The sequence below is a fragment of the Egretta garzetta genome, unplaced genomic scaffold (genome assembly GCF_000687185.1).
Source record: "Egretta garzetta isolate BGI_Z169 unplaced genomic scaffold, ASM68718v1 scaffold231, whole genome shotgun sequence".
Taxonomy (NCBI): Eukaryota; Metazoa; Chordata; class Aves; order Pelecaniformes; family Ardeidae; genus Egretta; species Egretta garzetta.
Window position 1 is genome coordinate 1,890,953 of NW_009258727.1, and position 18,334 is coordinate 1,909,286.

General features: G+C 37.1%; 1 protein-coding gene across 5 annotated transcripts in view; it reads right to left on the minus strand.

Annotated features, from left to right (window-relative positions):
- The window catches only part of EPHA7 (EPH receptor A7), a 161,965-nt gene extending 145,521 nt beyond the window's left edge, over positions 1–16,444 (minus strand). For all 5 annotated transcript variants that reach the window (XM_035888758.1, XM_035888762.1, XM_035888761.1 and 2 more), the window contains exons 1-2: positions 16,385–16,444; positions 11,302–11,971 (exon numbers count right to left, since the gene is read on the minus strand). In XM_035888758.1, coding sequence (XP_035744651.1) covers positions 11,302–11,905 — 604 coding nt within the window. In that variant the 5' untranslated portion in view covers positions 11,906–11,971; positions 16,385–16,444. The remainder of the gene's footprint in view (positions 1–11,301; positions 11,972–16,384) is intronic.
- Between the last annotated feature and the right edge of the window lie 1,890 nt (positions 16,445–18,334).

Consider the following 18,334-nt stretch of genomic DNA (forward strand, 5'->3'; position numbering starts at 1 on the left):
GCCAAAGAATTCCCCCTTTTAATCAGAAAATTAAGTGATATGCAACTAATGATAAGCGAAAGTGAACAGCAGAGACAGTCACAGATCACAGATTGACTATTCTATTCAGTCTGCACTGGGGGACACGATTTTCAGCCCTGCATATGATTTTGAGCACGTGACACTTTCACACTTCCTAGCAGCAGGCTGCAGATTAAATCTGGCTGAGACTTCCATAGGTGAGATAATTAGGTGACAATGTGGAGCCTTAGGATTTGCTAACAGTTAAAACAATGTCCATTTCCTTCAGGTATCATTTGGGAGGACTTTATCAGCACTTCTTTTTCTAGTTAGTATCAATAAAACTGCCCACATTTTGGAGGTTGCCCATTTGTCTGTATAAACACATTGTCCTTATACAATATGCACAAAAAAGTCACAATTATAATACACACAAGAAAGAAAATAATGAATGTTAATTTTTACTGAAGAGCTACTGGTACAGAACAAAACTTTTCAGTAAGTTGGACAAAAATTAAAATGGAGAGTTAAGGAGAGTTAACTAATTTATTTGCTGTGCAAATAAATTGATCAAGGAAAAATATGTTGACATTTTTAAGATAAATCAAACATCCAAGATTTAATGTTTGATTTCAGCTAAGAGACTGTATCATGGGCCTGATCCAAGACAACAAAAAGAAGTAAGAATACTCTCTCTTCAATACAATTCAAATCACATTCCAGAATTATTTCTATTCAGCAATTAAAAAAGAAATACTAAAGATGATCTTAAAAAAAAAATCTGTTTCATGCAATCTTTTTCTTTCTAATTGCATTTTCTTATTTGATATTTTAAGACTTCAAACAAAACTATACTTTCTAACAGAAAAAAAAGATCAATATGTCTCCATTTGCTTTGACGTATAAACAAATCACCCTTATAAACAAATGAAAAATCAGTAGAACATTTTCTCCTGTTCTATCATTCACCTCAGAAAATATATACATACATACATAGTGCAACTAAATTGATCAAGACAAAAAGATGCTAACATTTTGATATACAAGAGCTTAAACATCCAAGATTAAATGTTTATTTTTTTATATGTGTGTGTGTGTGTATTTTATATATTAAATATATGCATATATAGAAGAAAGTTCAAAACCTAAGAGACTGAAACCCACCATTATATATGAATGGTTCTAACTGCTAGACTATGGGAAGAGCAAGTTCCATCAGGGGTTGATAAAACTTTCTAACAGTGACTGCATGTTGGTTAATGGGCACGCCCTATTTGAAGCAAGAGATCCGAGATCAAATTCTCCTCAGCAAGAAAAACAATTGACCTAAGTCTGGAAAACTTGAGTTTAATTAGATCATGTAAATATGATCAGTGATCACAGCCACACATTGCCCACTCAGACCATGCTCCACAGACAAATTTTTGAACATGTAATTTGTTCCAGCACCAACAGGGCTGAGCTGTTTGGCACACAAACTGCCAAACTTTTAGGAATACAATAAACTTTACTTACAGAATCTCAGTTGCCAACATTCTTCAAGCATTTTCAAGATAGCTAAGCAAGGGCTGCAAAATTTTAAATTAGAGATTTAATGAGATTCTCAACACCAGCTATGTCCCTCTGTGGACACAAATGGATCGATTCAAATAGGCACCACATAGACTTTCATAAAATACACGATTTGTTCTCAAAATCTACCCATACAATAGTTTAGTGTAGAAAAAGATGGTACATTCAGGAACTTCAAAGAATACTATGCTTACTACTCATAAATTAAGGCCAGCTAGCCACGCTAAGAAACTGAGGGATTTGGAGGGTTGGAGGCCACAGGCAGCACCAGCTTCTCAGGAGGAGTGGATCAGGTCATTAATCCAAGCTCCAGACATCTCCTGAGTTTTTGCTTGATGGGTGCATCAGAAGTGGACGGAGACCTCTGACATACTGCCCCTCTCCTATACAGGGATTTAGATTTCCGTAGAGAAATATGCACATGTACACTATGGCACAAGACGAACAAAAGCCTATACGCGGTCATTTAAGAAAAACAAGCTCTATCAAGCATCTGAGGACACTTGCAATTTAGTCACATCATGAGGACAAATCCAGTAAGGTGAAGGGAACATACAGCAGGTCATATGCACGTGGCTACATGAGGTCCACTGTATTAAGTCACCTGCCAGAAGACCTCAGAGTATCGCTTTCAAGGGCCACCCTGGTTCCATCCCCTGTGTTCAATCTACTGTAAAAATGAACACCAGTCGTCTAGGCTGGGTGATATTTCACAGTCACTAAATGTAAGGAAAGAATAATAATAAATTATATCCATCAATTATCCTAGAGATTATATATCATGTGCCATCAGTGGAATTTCTGAATCCTGTTTATATTCGCTTCTCTGTACACATTCATACCAACAGAATAACTACAATTCAGAAAAGCACACATAAATCAAGCACGCATTTAAATATGTTTCAACATAAACATCTAGGTTTATGTATATGTTTACATTAACTTTAAATTTTACAATGTTACTCTTATCAAGTTAATGGGGTTTTTGCCATTAAGTTCTAGGGATGATTCCTCAGCCCGCGGTCCTAAAGGTAGTTTTCTGCATTAGGCATTACTTCCTTAAAATAGTCATAAACGTGTTTACTAAAAAGTAGGAGCCCCATTTTTACACTTTCTACAGCATGTTTATTTATGGTAATACATACTATCAGAAATTCTTTTGTTCAGAACAAAAAAATCAATAGTCAACCAGCAAGCCAGGGCTCTAGACTTGCACCAGCTTCTCAAAATTGGACATTTAACTTATTTCACAATTACAGCAAGAAATAATTTTTGCATTTATGCATATTAAATACATTGTGTAATAATAGCAGCAATTATATTTCTTAATCATGTACTTCCTTTTTATCCATCAATCTCACACACCTGAGGTATGTCAGGTGTCAGAAAATACTAATAATTACAGTTAATTAGATTTTTATTAGAAAAATGCTTGATATTATTATTGCAGCAGAGCCATATCTTGCCAAGGGTCACATGTAACTAATCCGAACAATAAAAATTAAGAAGTTAAAGTATCAATTTACTTTGGGTAAAGACCCCTGATGTTTCTTACAGATGTGAGCAACTCTATCCTCCTTACGATAGGCAGCAGGGCCACCCAGCTAAATAAAGCTATGCAGATACACGCATTAACAGGATCAGGACTCTAGAAATATAGTAATTGAGCCTAATTCTTGTCTCACACAAGTTTTATACTTGGTTGCCTTTGCTACTCTGAATTATACTTATAAATTAGCTTAATATTAAGCCAAATTCCCTAAAATGCATAGAGCTTCTAAAAGATAATTTTTCCTAAAAGGAAAATCTTTTCTTAATGAAGGAAAATGGAAGTCAGGAAAAAAGCATTAAATACTGAGTAGTCACTCTCCAGTATGTTGGCACGTTGTGTTTATTAAGGAGATTTGATGAAGTAAGAAGCAGTCATTACTGGAAAAGTACGTGAGAATAATCCTTCACCAGAGACACCCTGGTGAAAACACCGGCCATACTGCTGATAAGTCTGAGCACAAGAGATTAAATATGAGATTCCCACAGAAAAGAAAGTTTCTCCTATGAGCTATCAACTAGGATACTATTCACTTTCACATATAACATATTTTCCATTAATACCAGGGACACGAGAACTCACTGTAACAGATACAGGCAACAGAAAGATTAGGAAGTGCGCAGGGATAGAAGCTTCTCTAAGTAAGGAGAAGACAGTTCATAAAAATGTCTTAAATATATTTGCTATTGCTGCTGTTTTCTCAATAATGCAAGATTATAGAAGAAATTTTATCATCCTGTAAAGACAGGTTACTTTTCATGAAATTAAAGATGGGCAATGCTGAATTAAACTGTGAACCTGCCTTTTTTTTTTTCTGCTTGATGCCACAACATTCCGTGAAGGCTTACAGTTGAAAACATTTGCATATTTTTCCTGTCATGTGAACCGTGTTTGGCTTTTAATAAGTTCCCTGAACATACAGTTCTAATTCTTTTAAGGAAACCCCTTACAATTTGTTTTATTCCAACTTGTTCCAGCCTTAAGCTTTTATTAACAAAGTAGTATTTGTAGTATTTCTATGGGGGGAAGAAAAAACCCAATACAATCATGATATAAATGAAGTGTATGTATTGGGTATATTTCAAAAGGTCCTTTTTATCTTTGCAGATATTAATTTGAAAAGGCTTTACTGGTTCTCAATTTTAAAAGTGTTAATCCACAAGATGTGTACAGCTTATTGTTTTTAATAACTAAATTAGCATTGCAGGCAGAGCTTGCACAGTACAGGGAAAACACTGAGATTTAACACTGAGAAGTCAAGAAGGAACAAGTAATTTTTACACTGTCGTTCGAGTGGTAATAAGCATGATACTAACTGAAAACCCACCTAAAGAGAAAACGATCTCCACAGTTTCCCAAGTAAAAACAGACTGTTTAATACACATGAACTGCTGGGGGAGGGAGGGGCAAATATTTTCATGATAATAGAGGAAGCTTGGGATGCAGCAAAATTCAAAAGCTAATCTAGTTAAGCAAATATTTTGTTCACATAATTTTTATTGTCTTTCAACTTCAGTACCAAACATGGATCTGTCTGTATGTTTGTCTCACTTCTCTAATAAGAACTCCACTGCATTCCTTTTCTTAAGGCTCTTTGGCTTCAGAGAACAATTTCTACTTTGAACTGCACAGTTTGCTTGAACAACTTTGAACAGTATTTCACCATCCATATAATAGACATCTTACAGACACATAAAGCAGATTAGTTAAACACTTAATAACATGTTCATCTCTTTTCTGTGACCATTTCTTCCATTAAACGATCACTACTTTCGGTATCTCCTCAACCTGCTAACTCTCCTCTTTTCAGTTTCTGGAACCTTGTTTTCTGGTTGGGGGGGGGATATGTTTGGGTTTTTTCTTAAAAAATTAACAGTCATATTTAATGGAATGAATGTACACTTGAGATTCCCCTAACAAGGATTATATCTGTCACTTCTCCCATTTGTATTCAGAAATTAAAGAATATTTACATTTATTTTAGCGGCTTAATTCTCAGAGTTTAACAGAAACCCAGGACAAAAAAAAACCAACCTCAGAATTTCCAAGCAAGCTAGCTGCTTTTTCATCTAGGAAAATCTTTTATACTTAGAAAATTATAATATAACTATTGCATGCCTATTGCGCCCTTCACAAAAGATTTCTGGGCAGAAAAGTTTGTTTCAGAAGCAAGATGTATGGTTTTGGACAATAGACTTGACATGATGTGATTCCGTCTCTAAATACCAACTAAAGCTTCATTTAGAACAAACAGAAGATAGACTTTATGGCTAAGGAGTTAACACACCAGCTGTTGAACAACCATAGCTAATTCAGCAGTGGCATCCCAAACCCGTAAAAAGACAGCTTTAGTGCTTCCTCTGTAACTAAAGGAGAAATGGAGAAATCACTAAGATTCTCTTAGATTTCATTCCTGGCTCCTCCCCCCCCCAAATCTGCACATAGCAGTGTATCTGACAAAAAGAAAAATAAAAGTACAACAAATTTAGTTAATTTAGTTTAAGGAACTGATATTCAGCAAAGTTCTAGCAAAACGCAAAAATAAAATTAATTCCTGGAGTCAAAAGAATCTGGGAAGAGGAACAGAGCGGGACAGGGGTGGAGAGGAGAGGCTGGGGGAGGGAAAGAGCTCTACATTCAACTGCATTATCCAACAGTTTCAGTTCTAGGATCTGGGCTCCTGTTTGCCCAACTGCATGTGCTGTTTCACTTCTGTCAGGTCTTCTGAAGCAAAACAACTAGCTCACTGGAAACTAAACCCCTCAGTAGCTCTGCAGTTACTTCATTTTAGGGATCACTCTGATGGTGTAATGGATGAGAACTAGCCGGTTTCACTGCCTCCACCACTTGATCACTTCAACTTAACATCACCTTACTTCTCACATATCGTCACTGTGCACTTGAGCGAGGATGCTGTATCACCAAAACTATGATGGCCTATAATCATAGTAAGCAAACTAATTCAGACACTTCGGGCCAAGGAACATTACAAAAAAATAGCTGTTTCTTAGGGCCCAAGGGCAACCCAGAGGAGACTGGGAACAAATGCTATGAAACATGAAGGCACCAGTTTCTTCAGGTGACGGCTAGCCCTGACCACTGAGAACATAAGCCATTTTGTGTTTAATTTGGAAACCACTTTTCAAAGAGGATGTGTTTAACAGCAGACATAGCTCCTCTCCCCTTCTCTTCTCTGTGTTGACACATCTTAAAGGCTGAAGGACATGAACAGAGTAGGTCAAAGAAACCCAAATAACTTAGGGAAACTGACACATTTGTGAAAATCATCCTCTTCATGAACACTAGACTGTTCTGAAAGAAAGATGTAGCAAGAAAATATATCTTTCTACCACATCTTTCTGACAAGAAGGGCAGTGATAAGACTCCAGGGTGAAAGAAAGCCAAGACATTCAACTTTCTAGAAACTCCAAAGGGGGCTGGAAGCAGAAATAATAGCTCTGCATTTCATAGTAGAAATACCTTCAGTATTCTTGACCATCTAGCTAGAAGGTCTTACTTTTCACCTTAAAAGTATCTGGTATATTTTTCTGAGTCCTGCTAGGATCATTTGGAAAGAGACTTACATTATTATTTTTTTTTAAATCCAATTGTTCCTATGCAGCTGTATCTGGGACCTGATATCAGATCACACTGACCTTTCTTCAAAAAAGGACAGAAGAATTATTTAATATGTTAGGGGATAAAAAGGAAAGGAGGTAGACCCTCTCCTGTTGAACTACCACTGGCTTCAGAGAAAATTACAAGGCTCAGAGATATCCTCATTCTCTGCTCTGGTTCAATTTGCTGAGAATTCTTACATTCTGTTCCCTAGAGTCATTTTGGAGGCAAATGGAAGAAAGGTAACTCTTCTTCATCAAAAAAGGAAACATTTAGACTCTTGATGTTATAGATGCCATTGAGAAATTTTTCCACCATATTGCCGCTTCTCCACAAAGCAAAACATTTTCAGGTTGAAAATGAAGGAATGTCAACATAAATTAGTCAAGCTGCAGGTCACCCACAGCTTTTAGGACACACTGCCTGGGCTAAACTCTACACCCAATTCACAATATGCGCAACATGGGGTTTTTAGAAGTATGGTAACATTTTTTTAGTGACAACTTATTCACTTTCTCCCCCTTAATTTATTGCCCTCTACTAGTAAACTTGTGGTACATCAGCTGCTAAGTGGAGTAATATTAAAAAACAAAAACAAAAACCAAAACAAACAAAAAACCACAACCACACATACTTTACCACAAATACGCCAAGCATAAGGCACATTCGGTTTCTGGATCTGTTATCAAGTAATATTTCTAAAAGTCAAGGATAAAATTTTGTCCCAAGAAGAAAAAAAGAAGGAACAGATGCAGCTTGCAGTCTGGCACAGTGTACAGCACATGACAAAGTTTGGAAAGAAAAGCCTGTAGCTCTCTTTTTACCTCACCAAGACAAAATGTACAAATAGCTATAATCCCCTCCCCATTTGGGGGCCAATAAAGCAACTGTTAATGCATATGGTATTATAAAATGTTTAACAGTAAAATGCACCCATTTGGTTTTCCCTAGAATTCTGAATTTTTTGACTTTGTGCCAAATCATCTATGTAATTTCTCAGTTCAGTCATATTAAGAGACACTTCCTACCTTCTGAAATATCACTCTACTACTCTGATTGAATAAATTTAATTCTCTCCCTCCCCACCCCCAACCAACATGGAACAGATGGAAAAAACATTACACTAGAAGGCCTCAAAGAATTATTTTCTCCGTCAAATACCAATCACTGATCACAGTGTGGTCCTTACATGCACAACGTATCGACTGGACTCCACTGTGAGGAAAAAATCAAAGTTAGACCTATTGGGAGTCCACTACAATTAGTGCAAACTTCATTGGGTTTTTGTGGTTGGTTTGTTGTTTGTTTGTTTTTTCCAGAACAGATGCAATACATGATGTTGCAAGAACCAAATATTTCTAAGTACCTTTCTTGTACCTTTGCTAGGCACCTTTCAAGACAATCCTTTAAAAGGTACAACTTCCACACCTAGGTCTAATGCCACACACCAGCAGACATAAGATCAGCACTGAGGAGATAGCATCCTTGCATGTAAGCAAAAGAATCTGCAATTCAAAGTTCAGAGGCTCATATGCTTTTCCCGTGTTTTTTTCACCCAGCTTTAAGATTTTGCTTTAAATGACAATTGTGAGCTCTCTGGAATTTGGCTCTCTCACATATATGTGTTATCACGATAGATCACTGAGGTGGCACAGACTCCTTGGCACACCTACAGTGAGAAGCAATCAGTGCACATCCAAAAAAAAAGATTAATTCAGCCTGAAAGATCGAGCACTGAAGATGGAACGCATGGGAGCTCATTTTCCAGGTTATGTGTTTCACCGCTCATGATTGTTTTCTTCCTTATCCTTCCCAGCATTACCCAGTTACTTACATTGATGCAACAAAAAAATCTTCTGGCAACACATCCAGTGCAGAGTTGTGTATAAATCAAAATTCAATTGTTTTAGTATCTGAGCTCAATAAATTTCACGCACAGGAGAGAAGCTGTATGCAAAAGGCACACATTCTTCAATCACAGCCAGCCAATCAAGCTACCGTAACACAAATGAAAATCCCCACTGAGTGACAGGCTGAATTTGGAACTACAATGTGGCCATCTACTCCTACCTTTGCTACAACGCAGCCAGATAAGGTATTATTCTGTACCTTTAAAAGACCTTCCTATTGTGTTAAGTTAATACAGCGGAGCTATAGCAAGTGTGAGAGAGGAATCACAGACTTCCGCCCATCCTGACAGAGCACAATGCTTTCTGCCATGAGTACTCCCAAAGAAGTCACACAGCATGCCAGGTACAAAGTATTTGCAGAAGTGAGCCCTCAGACAGGGCTATAAAAGCTCTGGGTTAAGGAAGCACACGCCAACTTGCTTCTGCTTGATCTGCTACACAGCTTGACAGTAACAGATAGCCAGTTGCATTAGTGTCAATGTTCAGATAAGTTTCTCTCAATATCTGTCACAAAAAACAGACGCGGTATCAGTGTGCCAGCTGTATTATCGGTCACTACATAGTTGATCATACTTAATAACATCCTCCAGCACAGACACGGCTAACAAGTATCACAGACGGCAATTACTATTGTGTGCCACAGTCACCCAGATCGTTCTGACTCCGAGCTGCCAACGGCGCGCATTCGGCGAGTGCCTGCCTCCCTCCTTTTCCCTCTCAAGTACATTAACTTGCCTCAATACGGAGCCAGAGTTTGTTTTGAAACTCTTAACAGGATCACTGAAAGAAAAGAGGAAAAATACCATAAATGATCCTCTGGATCGTTTCCAGAGTAGTGTATTCTCTTAGCGATTGCTTTGGAAGCAAGCCAAAAATGGGAAGTGTTCTTGCAAATGAGAACGCTACTGTACTCAAGTACAAGTTATCATTTAATTCTTTCACCAACATCAGCATGGTTAGAAATTAAGAAGCCTGTTTAATAAACAAGTTACTTGAATTCACGTTACCAAACACCAATTTTTTCTCTATCCATCCCCCCCACACTCACTCAGCTCCTGTCCCCCACTCACTTCCCAACATACACTACTTTCTTTTTTGGATGCTTTCTCTCCTTTATTGAAAGTCAAATAAAATTAATATATTACTTACATCGACCACGAACAGGTCTGTAATCAAGAGCAAGTTAACTAAGAAAAGGAAAAAAGTCAGTTGCTCAAAAACAACATTCCAAAACCTCAAAACAGGCTTCTGTGGGACACAGTGCTTAATATTCTTAACAGAACTTTAATACAGTCTACTGAATGATTTTGTGGGGAAAGTTTTTCACATTATGACTAGTCCTAATGAGATCACACTCCACAGCGTATAAGCCCTCATCCCTTCCCAACAGAACAATGAAAGATTTGTGCGAGGCTACAAAGGCATCAGATCAACTCCACTCACTTCACCTTGTACTAAGTTTCCTCATAAAAACTCAGCAAGAACACAACCCTTTTTTTTTTTCCTGAGGACAAATTATTAATAATGAGATCAATTTTTTTTTCTTTTAGGGTGCTCGTAATCCTCTGTAGAGGATTTTGAAGTCCTCACACAGACATCTCGGATTCAGTGACTGCTGCCAGCTTTGGTTCTGAGGTTCTGTAGGTTTCTCCTCTTCACAGATTTATGGGGTTTTTTTCCAGTTTTTGACTTAAAACATTTCTCACCAACAAATGTCCGCCTATCTTACAGTAAAAATATGGTAATACATAACTCCTTGTGTCATCTTACAACAGAAATGATAGACCTTGTGTTAAGTGTACATGAAAATACCTGTCTTCAAACGAACTGCCTATTCTCTTGATTTTACTGTAAGCAAAGGCAATGAAACATCCTTTCTCACGCTAAACAGAAGAGTCTTACACACGTAGCCCCAGTGACAGCAATGCTAAGGGTAAGTATTATTCTAAGAATACGGTAACTGAACCAGTCTGAATTAGAAAGTACAACTCAATAGTCTGTGATTTGCTAGTATTTTCAACTAATCACCATGATACCCTGTCAAGCCAAAAGTTTAGAGTTAGTTTTAAGCAAAAAGATATGGTAAAAAGGAAAACATACTTTATTGTGGAAACCTAATATTCAGTTTGGAAGATCTAAAATTATACTCTCTTGTATGAATTTGTACACGCTTATGACACAAACCTCTAACTCAGTTTTTATTGCGTGTGTATTCTTCCCATTGCTAACCAGGCCTCATTCTTCCTCAGTTTTAGTTTCCTTATAATTCTGTCACCAACCATGAGAAAGAACAAATTGTTTAACTACTTATATCTGAGATTATTAATATGATGTTCTATGATAGGTATGAATTGCTTAGCAAGAAGCTCAAGGAACATAACCTTAACCGGTTTAAAATGTTAATCCTGAATCTATATTTATACTTCATACAACTTTAAATTTTCTTGTTTAAATTTTAAAGTGAAGCGTGCAACTGCTGATTTCACTATCCAGAAGTGCTGACTGCTTTGGTTTAGCCAGCATGAAGTTTACAGATTGAGGATCCAAAAACTTTAAAAGCAGACTGATGATGTATTTCTCTTGGAGGAAAAAAAAAAAAGTTGGCAGAACATGACCTATAATGTACATATTACAAGCTGCATGTTTACTTACGTTCACACGTGTCGCCTTTTTGCTGGTATCCCGCTTTGCAGATACATTTTCCAATAGGCACTAACCATTCTCCCTCTGCGCTGCAGTGCATCTTCGGCGAGTTCTCCGCCTCCTCCTCTGCACTGCTGACGCAAGTTCCTCGTACTTCAACTAAAGAGGAAAACTCTGAGCCAGTCACTGTGTCAGGAAAAATAGCTAAGTTCTCAATGATGGACCAGCACTTCTTGTAGTAGACTTTGACAGAGACCAAAGCAATACAGGCCCCTACATCCTGAAATGCAAGATAGAATCCTTTTTTGGACAAAGGTCCAATTTCTCTCACCTCTGTGTTAAGTTTCATTTTTCTCTCCCCAAGATCACCCTGGGTAAAACTTTCATCTGCTGCAATAGTGTCTATTTTTACATATTGGTTTTCTCGGATATTCCTGCCAGTGTCGTAGTCTGTTTCATAATAATACAAGTTAAAAGTTTCTTTACAAGTCCCCAGAACTCCAGGAAGACTGTTACAATCCCTCAGAGTGAATTTCAGTTCTACAAAAATCCTTTGTGCATTGCTTTTTGCAATCCAGTTAGTCCGAAGCCAGTTGTTTTGGTTTGATTCCATCACCTGGCATACCTGGTATGTTCGTATAGGAGTGTAGTTTTCATCCAGTCCACTAATTTCTTCCCACTAAAACAATAACAAACAGTTAGTAATACAAAACAAGTACCCACCAGATGTAACTATTGTGCATTTTTAAAGGCTTCACGCAACTCAAGCCTCCTCTTTTTTTACAGTATGGCTTCATAGAAAGTAGGCTATTGTTAAAATACTCTTAAGCACCCAAATGAAGAAAATGCATATTAACACAGCTGCAGGCTTACTCCCCCTCCACGTCTTCCTCACATATAAATAACTTCTAAAAATCATTGTCATATCATGGGCACCATTGTAAAGGGGGAGCTTCAAAGAAGGCTGTTCAATGTACCAAGTTGTATTACACACTGGGCTCTGCCACATTTCATTAAGGTCATGACAGTTCTGGGTAAGCAAAGACCAAAAGGAAAGGGGCAGCTTCGCTTCCAGAGAAACCTAAAATCAGTGAAGTCTCAGAAACTGAAATTCCCCAGTGTTACAGTACATAAAACTTGTGTACATAAAACTTCCAGTTAAACTTCCAGTTGTACAGAAAGCATGGAAAACTTGTGAGTTATATGATTTTCACTTCTCCATAACAGAAGTGGCATAGAGAAAGAGGGCAAGAGAAAATGGACAGAATTAAAAATCTGAAAGCAAGAAAACACTTGGTTGTCCTCTTTTTGTTCAGTCCACCTTCTGTTCTGCTTAGAAACCAAAGAAGGCAAGCAGAAGCTCCTCACCTCACATTTTGTTCAGTGGCTGCATCCATGTTAAAAGGAGCAAACTTCATTTAGTTGGGAGTTCAAATGAACCATGAGATTACACACGTAATTAAGAACAACCCACATGACTGAAAGTTCACTGGTTCAAAGCATGGGGTTTGTTGTTGTTCCCTCTTTAGGATAACTACTATGTAACGAACTGGTAAGCCTGTAACAGCCCCATAGTCTTTAACAGCCTTTGGTGATGTGGGAATTTGCACCTCCAGCAATGGCAAACCTTCCACTGAAATCAACCAGGCGGGTCTGCCCAGGTGTAAGCAAAACATATCTGTCCCTCACCTTTTTTCACATTTCTTGTAAAACTTAATTCACTGCAGAAACCGCAGCTGTAATAAATTAGGGTGGGTTTTTTTTTGAGCTATCCTCACCCGACCATACAGGCAGCCATGACTTCTTTGTATGGCACTTAGCCCTCTGGCCCTGTGTCAATAATGCACTTAAGCGCAAGCTTAAGATCAATGACAGTACTTATGAGCTTAATGGTAAGCATGTGCTTAAGTACTTTGTGGGACTAGCATACCCAGCACCTCTGCAGGATGGAGCACCCACTGACATTCCTCACGCTGGTAACCAAGCGTGGAAGGCATTGGTTTCCCAGACTAGGAACCATGCAGTATACAGTACTTTGCAAGCCTATTTGACAGCAAATGAGTTCATTTTAATGTTGGTCTACTGCTCCAAGAAAAAGCAGATGTGGCTGAATTGATGTTGGAAGTTATCACCACAAAACAGATCACGACTGCAGATGTTGAAATGCACAGAAGTTGTAAATATCAAAGTGCATTTCAAAGACCTACAGTTAATATAGATGTGGTATGTATGGCATTATATATGCATGTGGTGTTAAATTACTGAAATATATTATTAAATGTTCATGGAGTTAACTGAACTGATTGCATATGGAACTGTATTAATCTCAGAATAGAAAAAAGTCATATCTTCGTAATAGATTTATTAGGGCTGAATGAGTAAGATTTTTTCACACTTTTTAATAACTAGTATTAACAAGGAAAGGAAAAAAAAAAAAAGGACCCCTGAACTGAGGCTTTTGGCTCTGCCACAATGAAAAACAAAACAAAAAAACAAAAAGCAAAACAAACAAAAAAAAACCCCGAAGCCCCACAAAGATGAGAAAAGGGCACGAAGCCTAAAATTTTACTGATTGTTATATTCTCCATTTCACATGAGGTAGTGTTGTGGGGGGGGTTTTTTGTTTGTTTTGGGTTAGTTTGGGGTATTTATTTTTTTATCTTGCATAAGCAGTTGTCAATCAAAACACCGAGCCAGATTCTGCAATGAGGTATTCCAGTTAGACGATGTATCTCATCTTTGAAGTGAAAGTAACTGTGAAGCACCATGCAACAGAATCTGACTCCTCGCGTTTTGATGTGGACTGATCTATAAATCCCCACCAACCCCTCTCCCCCCCAAAACACCCCAACAGACAGTAAAACAAAAAAAACAACAAACAAAATACATTTAACAAAATCAAACCATTTCTCATAATGCAACACAAATGAGCCTTTTTTGAGTCAAAAGCTCACTGCATGAGGCTAGCTAATATTAGAGACATGCTTATGCTGCAGTCAAGGACAACAATACAAAACACTAAATTCAGATAAGTCCTACTTTACATTACCCCCAGCATTAAATGCTGAAGACTAGCTTCCTGTATTTTCCCAAAGCCACGGAATATGATTTCCTAAAAAATTAAGGAAATATAATTTATGATTCAATTCTGTAATCACAGAGCTATTATTTCAAGTAGTCCATCGGAGGGGTACCTGCTTCTCTGCAGGGAAAAAAAATACATCAGTACTTCAGGACATGTCTGCATCTATGCCCTCTGAGGTCATGTTTCATTAAAGTCTTTCTAAAGTGATCAGTTCCGTGATAGCTTTTACAGCAAGAAAATTCAACTTTTCTTTGTCCTGCTGCAACATACGGTGACGCACATGCAATTCTATTTGAATGTGTCCTGTTCTATTGGTTTCAATATATGGTATTTTAACTTCTTAGTTATCTTAACAATGTTTGAGATCATTGTTAGATGTAACATTTGCAGTTGAATGAGGCATTTAACGAGTGTCTGGCTGATATATTCCGTACTGTGATGATGCAGTAGTTTCCCTCAAGAAGAGTATTTTCTGTGTTTATTCCAATGAAGTCTTTATAGTATAGTAGAAAATTCAGTAATTAAAACTAGAAAAACATTTATTTTCAAAATTACATTATTAAAATGGTAAAATGTTAAATATACAGACAACTACTTCTGAACTCTCTCATGCATATGAATCTGGTCATTAGTTTTGATTCACTTTTAATTCCTGATTGAAATTGGCTTCTACCTCTAAAAGTTGCCTTTTTATTATTTGTTGAAATTGACTCTACTTTCATCTTTAAGTCTGCTGACATGTGTTGACATGTCTTTCATTATCTACAGGTTAGCCTAATATAATTACCACCAATCTAATCTTTCAAACACCTCTGGTAAAGGCTTCAATCAGTGCAAAACTCTAATGCCGAGGTTATTAGCCATCGTACACGTTGAGTTCGCATTACATTCTTTCTGAAGTCCTTAGATTCGTTTCCAGTTTATGCTTGTATTGATTTTACGATCTTGCTTTTAAAGAAAGACACTTTCAGATTTTCATTCTTCTTATTTAAAGGATTTGTTACACTTTTATATCCCCACTCACACTTCACGCTCTTCTGGCTCCAGATTTCTTAATGCGCTGAAGATTAAGGGCCTGATCCCCCAAGTCCTTGTTCACGCAAGGAGTCGCAATGGATTCAACAAGACTGCTTCCATGAGTAAGAACTCTCCATATAATTTATGGTTTGTCAGACTGAGTTAAGGTAGGACTGAGCTAAGGTAGGACAATATACCCATTATACCTTTCTGAAAATGTTCGTCCTCAAGGCTTGATGAAGAAGTTTTATGGCACTTTTAATTCAGAATGAAAGCAGCATTTCTCAATTTTACATATATTATAAATAAGACAATAACACCGATCTTTCTAAAGTTCTCATTTTTTATAATGATGTACTTTACAATGGTACATTTCATGGAGCACCATGAGATTAATTTGTAAGCAAGCTGGAGGTGGCCTTAACCACATAATTCATGCCTACTTCCAGATATCAAGCTCCTCAAGACTTGGGGATGTTTCAAGTTTGGAATGTCATTTCAAACTCATCTGCAGTATAAATGTTTTTATTTTAGAGCACTTCAATCTGTGCTATTCAATTACAAAGAAAACATTGTAAACAAATTTATGATCACCCATTATACAGAAAATGAAAAACATATTTTTAGAAAGTTTCCATGCAGAAGTAAATCTGCTGTTTCTAAAGGAAGAAGGAAAAAGTGATTTAAAATACCATGTTGTAAATATACAGAGCTTTCTGGTACAGCACAAAGAATTACACTCCAAAACATAAAGCTACCGAGAACATTTAGGTGAGTTTATAAAGAGGCTCTTACTTTTAATTAGCTTGTAATTTGTACACTGTAACCTGGGGTACGTGTCTTTTCATTTTAAAAATGAAAAAGCCGTAAACACTCGGTACGCTTACTGGGAGAAATATGAGGGGGAGCTAGTTTAAGGCAAGTCTTTCAGTTGTTTTGTTAAAATAACTGCTTATCTTTAGGAACTTAATTTTTGCCTGGAGTACTTACCCCATTGGGAGGAGAGGAAATCCATTCCAACTCTGTCTGTTGTGCTTTAGAGTCCAGCAATATTACTAAAAAAGAAAAACAAATAATTTCCACTGTTTGTTAAATATAGTAAGTGGGAATATAAAACCACAGAACGAAGTCTGAATAAAAGTGATAAAAAGAATACAATTTTTGAACAAATTAATATTTTTTCTTCATATTATTAAAAAAAAACCTGCAAGCATAACTATGCATTCACTTGTAAACAGATGATTAAATGATTATGTACCATCCACATATAAGCAGATACACATTAATCTTAACAATTTCATTGCTTAAATCAAAGAGTATTGTTTTTCTAGTGCTCTAAAGTGTTACTAATCAGTCATTAAGATGCATGCTCCCTTTATCTCTTTTGTCATAAGAAGGACATTTCCCATATGCTGGTTATTACAGTGAGTGTAAAACAAACACATACACACCACCATTTCAACACTTTTGCAAACTGATTTAGACAGGGCTAGTCTATGCCTTACCTGGAGTTGCACTGCAAAATCAATGGTCTTTCTGAGTTTGAAAGAAAAAAATATGTCCCTGAGGTGATAAAGCAGTAATTCTATAAACAAATGACAACCAGAAATACAGAAAATAAAAGACTCTGCAATTACCTCACACTTTGCAAGCACAAAATACTACATACACAAATTCAGACTAATTTACTTTATGGTAATGGCTTACTAAAATCTTTGTGTCATTATACCCCAGTGACACTTCTATACAAAAAGACATCAGTTCTAGTAGCACTGCAATTATTTTCAGCTAATTGTAACCCCGTCTCCAAAAGTGGTTAATCACAGCCTAATAAACCGACTCTTACATATTGTACAGTACATACTGGAGGTTATATTACTGATGTTCTGTTACCTCCAAATATACATTTCCATATATGTCTTACATTTCAGTTGTAGCTACAAGCTTCTTTCTTAGCATATTATTATAAGTTTCTGTAAGACTTTCAAATGGTACACATGTTAAGCTGTGATGTCCAAAACAAAAAAAAAAAAAAAGTGAAAGAATTTGCTGTAATACCTTCTTTCAAAAAGCCAAATCTGTAAAGCGATCAACCATGTATCTAGGTTTGGTCCACTTTGAAGATTCCTTCTTCAAAGCTGCGCATTTAACTTCATACTTCTGTTTGCTTAAATAAAAAGTAGCATTCCTAATTTTAATCTATTCAGTATATTTTTAGCTATAAAGGTATTTATAACTTTATACACAGCATTTAAGTACTGATAATTTCAAGACGTGATTTAAGGCTATAACTTGAAGCAACTTTTGTCAGGTCTTCTGAAACGGTATCATTCTGGCTTCGGCCCTTTCTCCTAGTAGAACTGAACACAAAATTTCAGTCAATTACTAGAAAGATGAGATGACTAAAAAAGTTATTTAAAGGTTCATACAGTAATACCTGGAATGTTAGCTGAACACAGAATGGTAGCTTCCAGGCCTATATTTCACTAATAAAGTGGAGCTACTCAATTAAGGAACTTTGATAGTCTTTCTCCAGAAAAGATTACCTGCTTATTTCATTAAGCTTGGATTCAAGGGGCTTTACTTTGTAACACTTTCTATAGAAAAGCAGCTGGTGTATGTGGGGGTTTGTTAAACAAGAACATTTATAATGGTCCTGGAAAAAAAGGTACCACGAAAAATTTAACCATTTCAGCACCAGCACGACGTCCCATGGCCGCGATTTATTACGCTTTTTATTTGGCAGCAGTTCCCGGTCACACAGCAACGGGTGGGCACATCCCAGAAACAAAAGACAACAAGCAAGCAAACAAACATAAAACCCTGCTCTGCAAACGCCCCTTGCAAAGCAAACGCGGCGTTTCCCTGTGGCACCGAAAGTTGCCGGGGCAGAGCTCCGCAGGCCAGCGGCGGGTGCGCGGCTCAGCCCGGGGAGCCCCG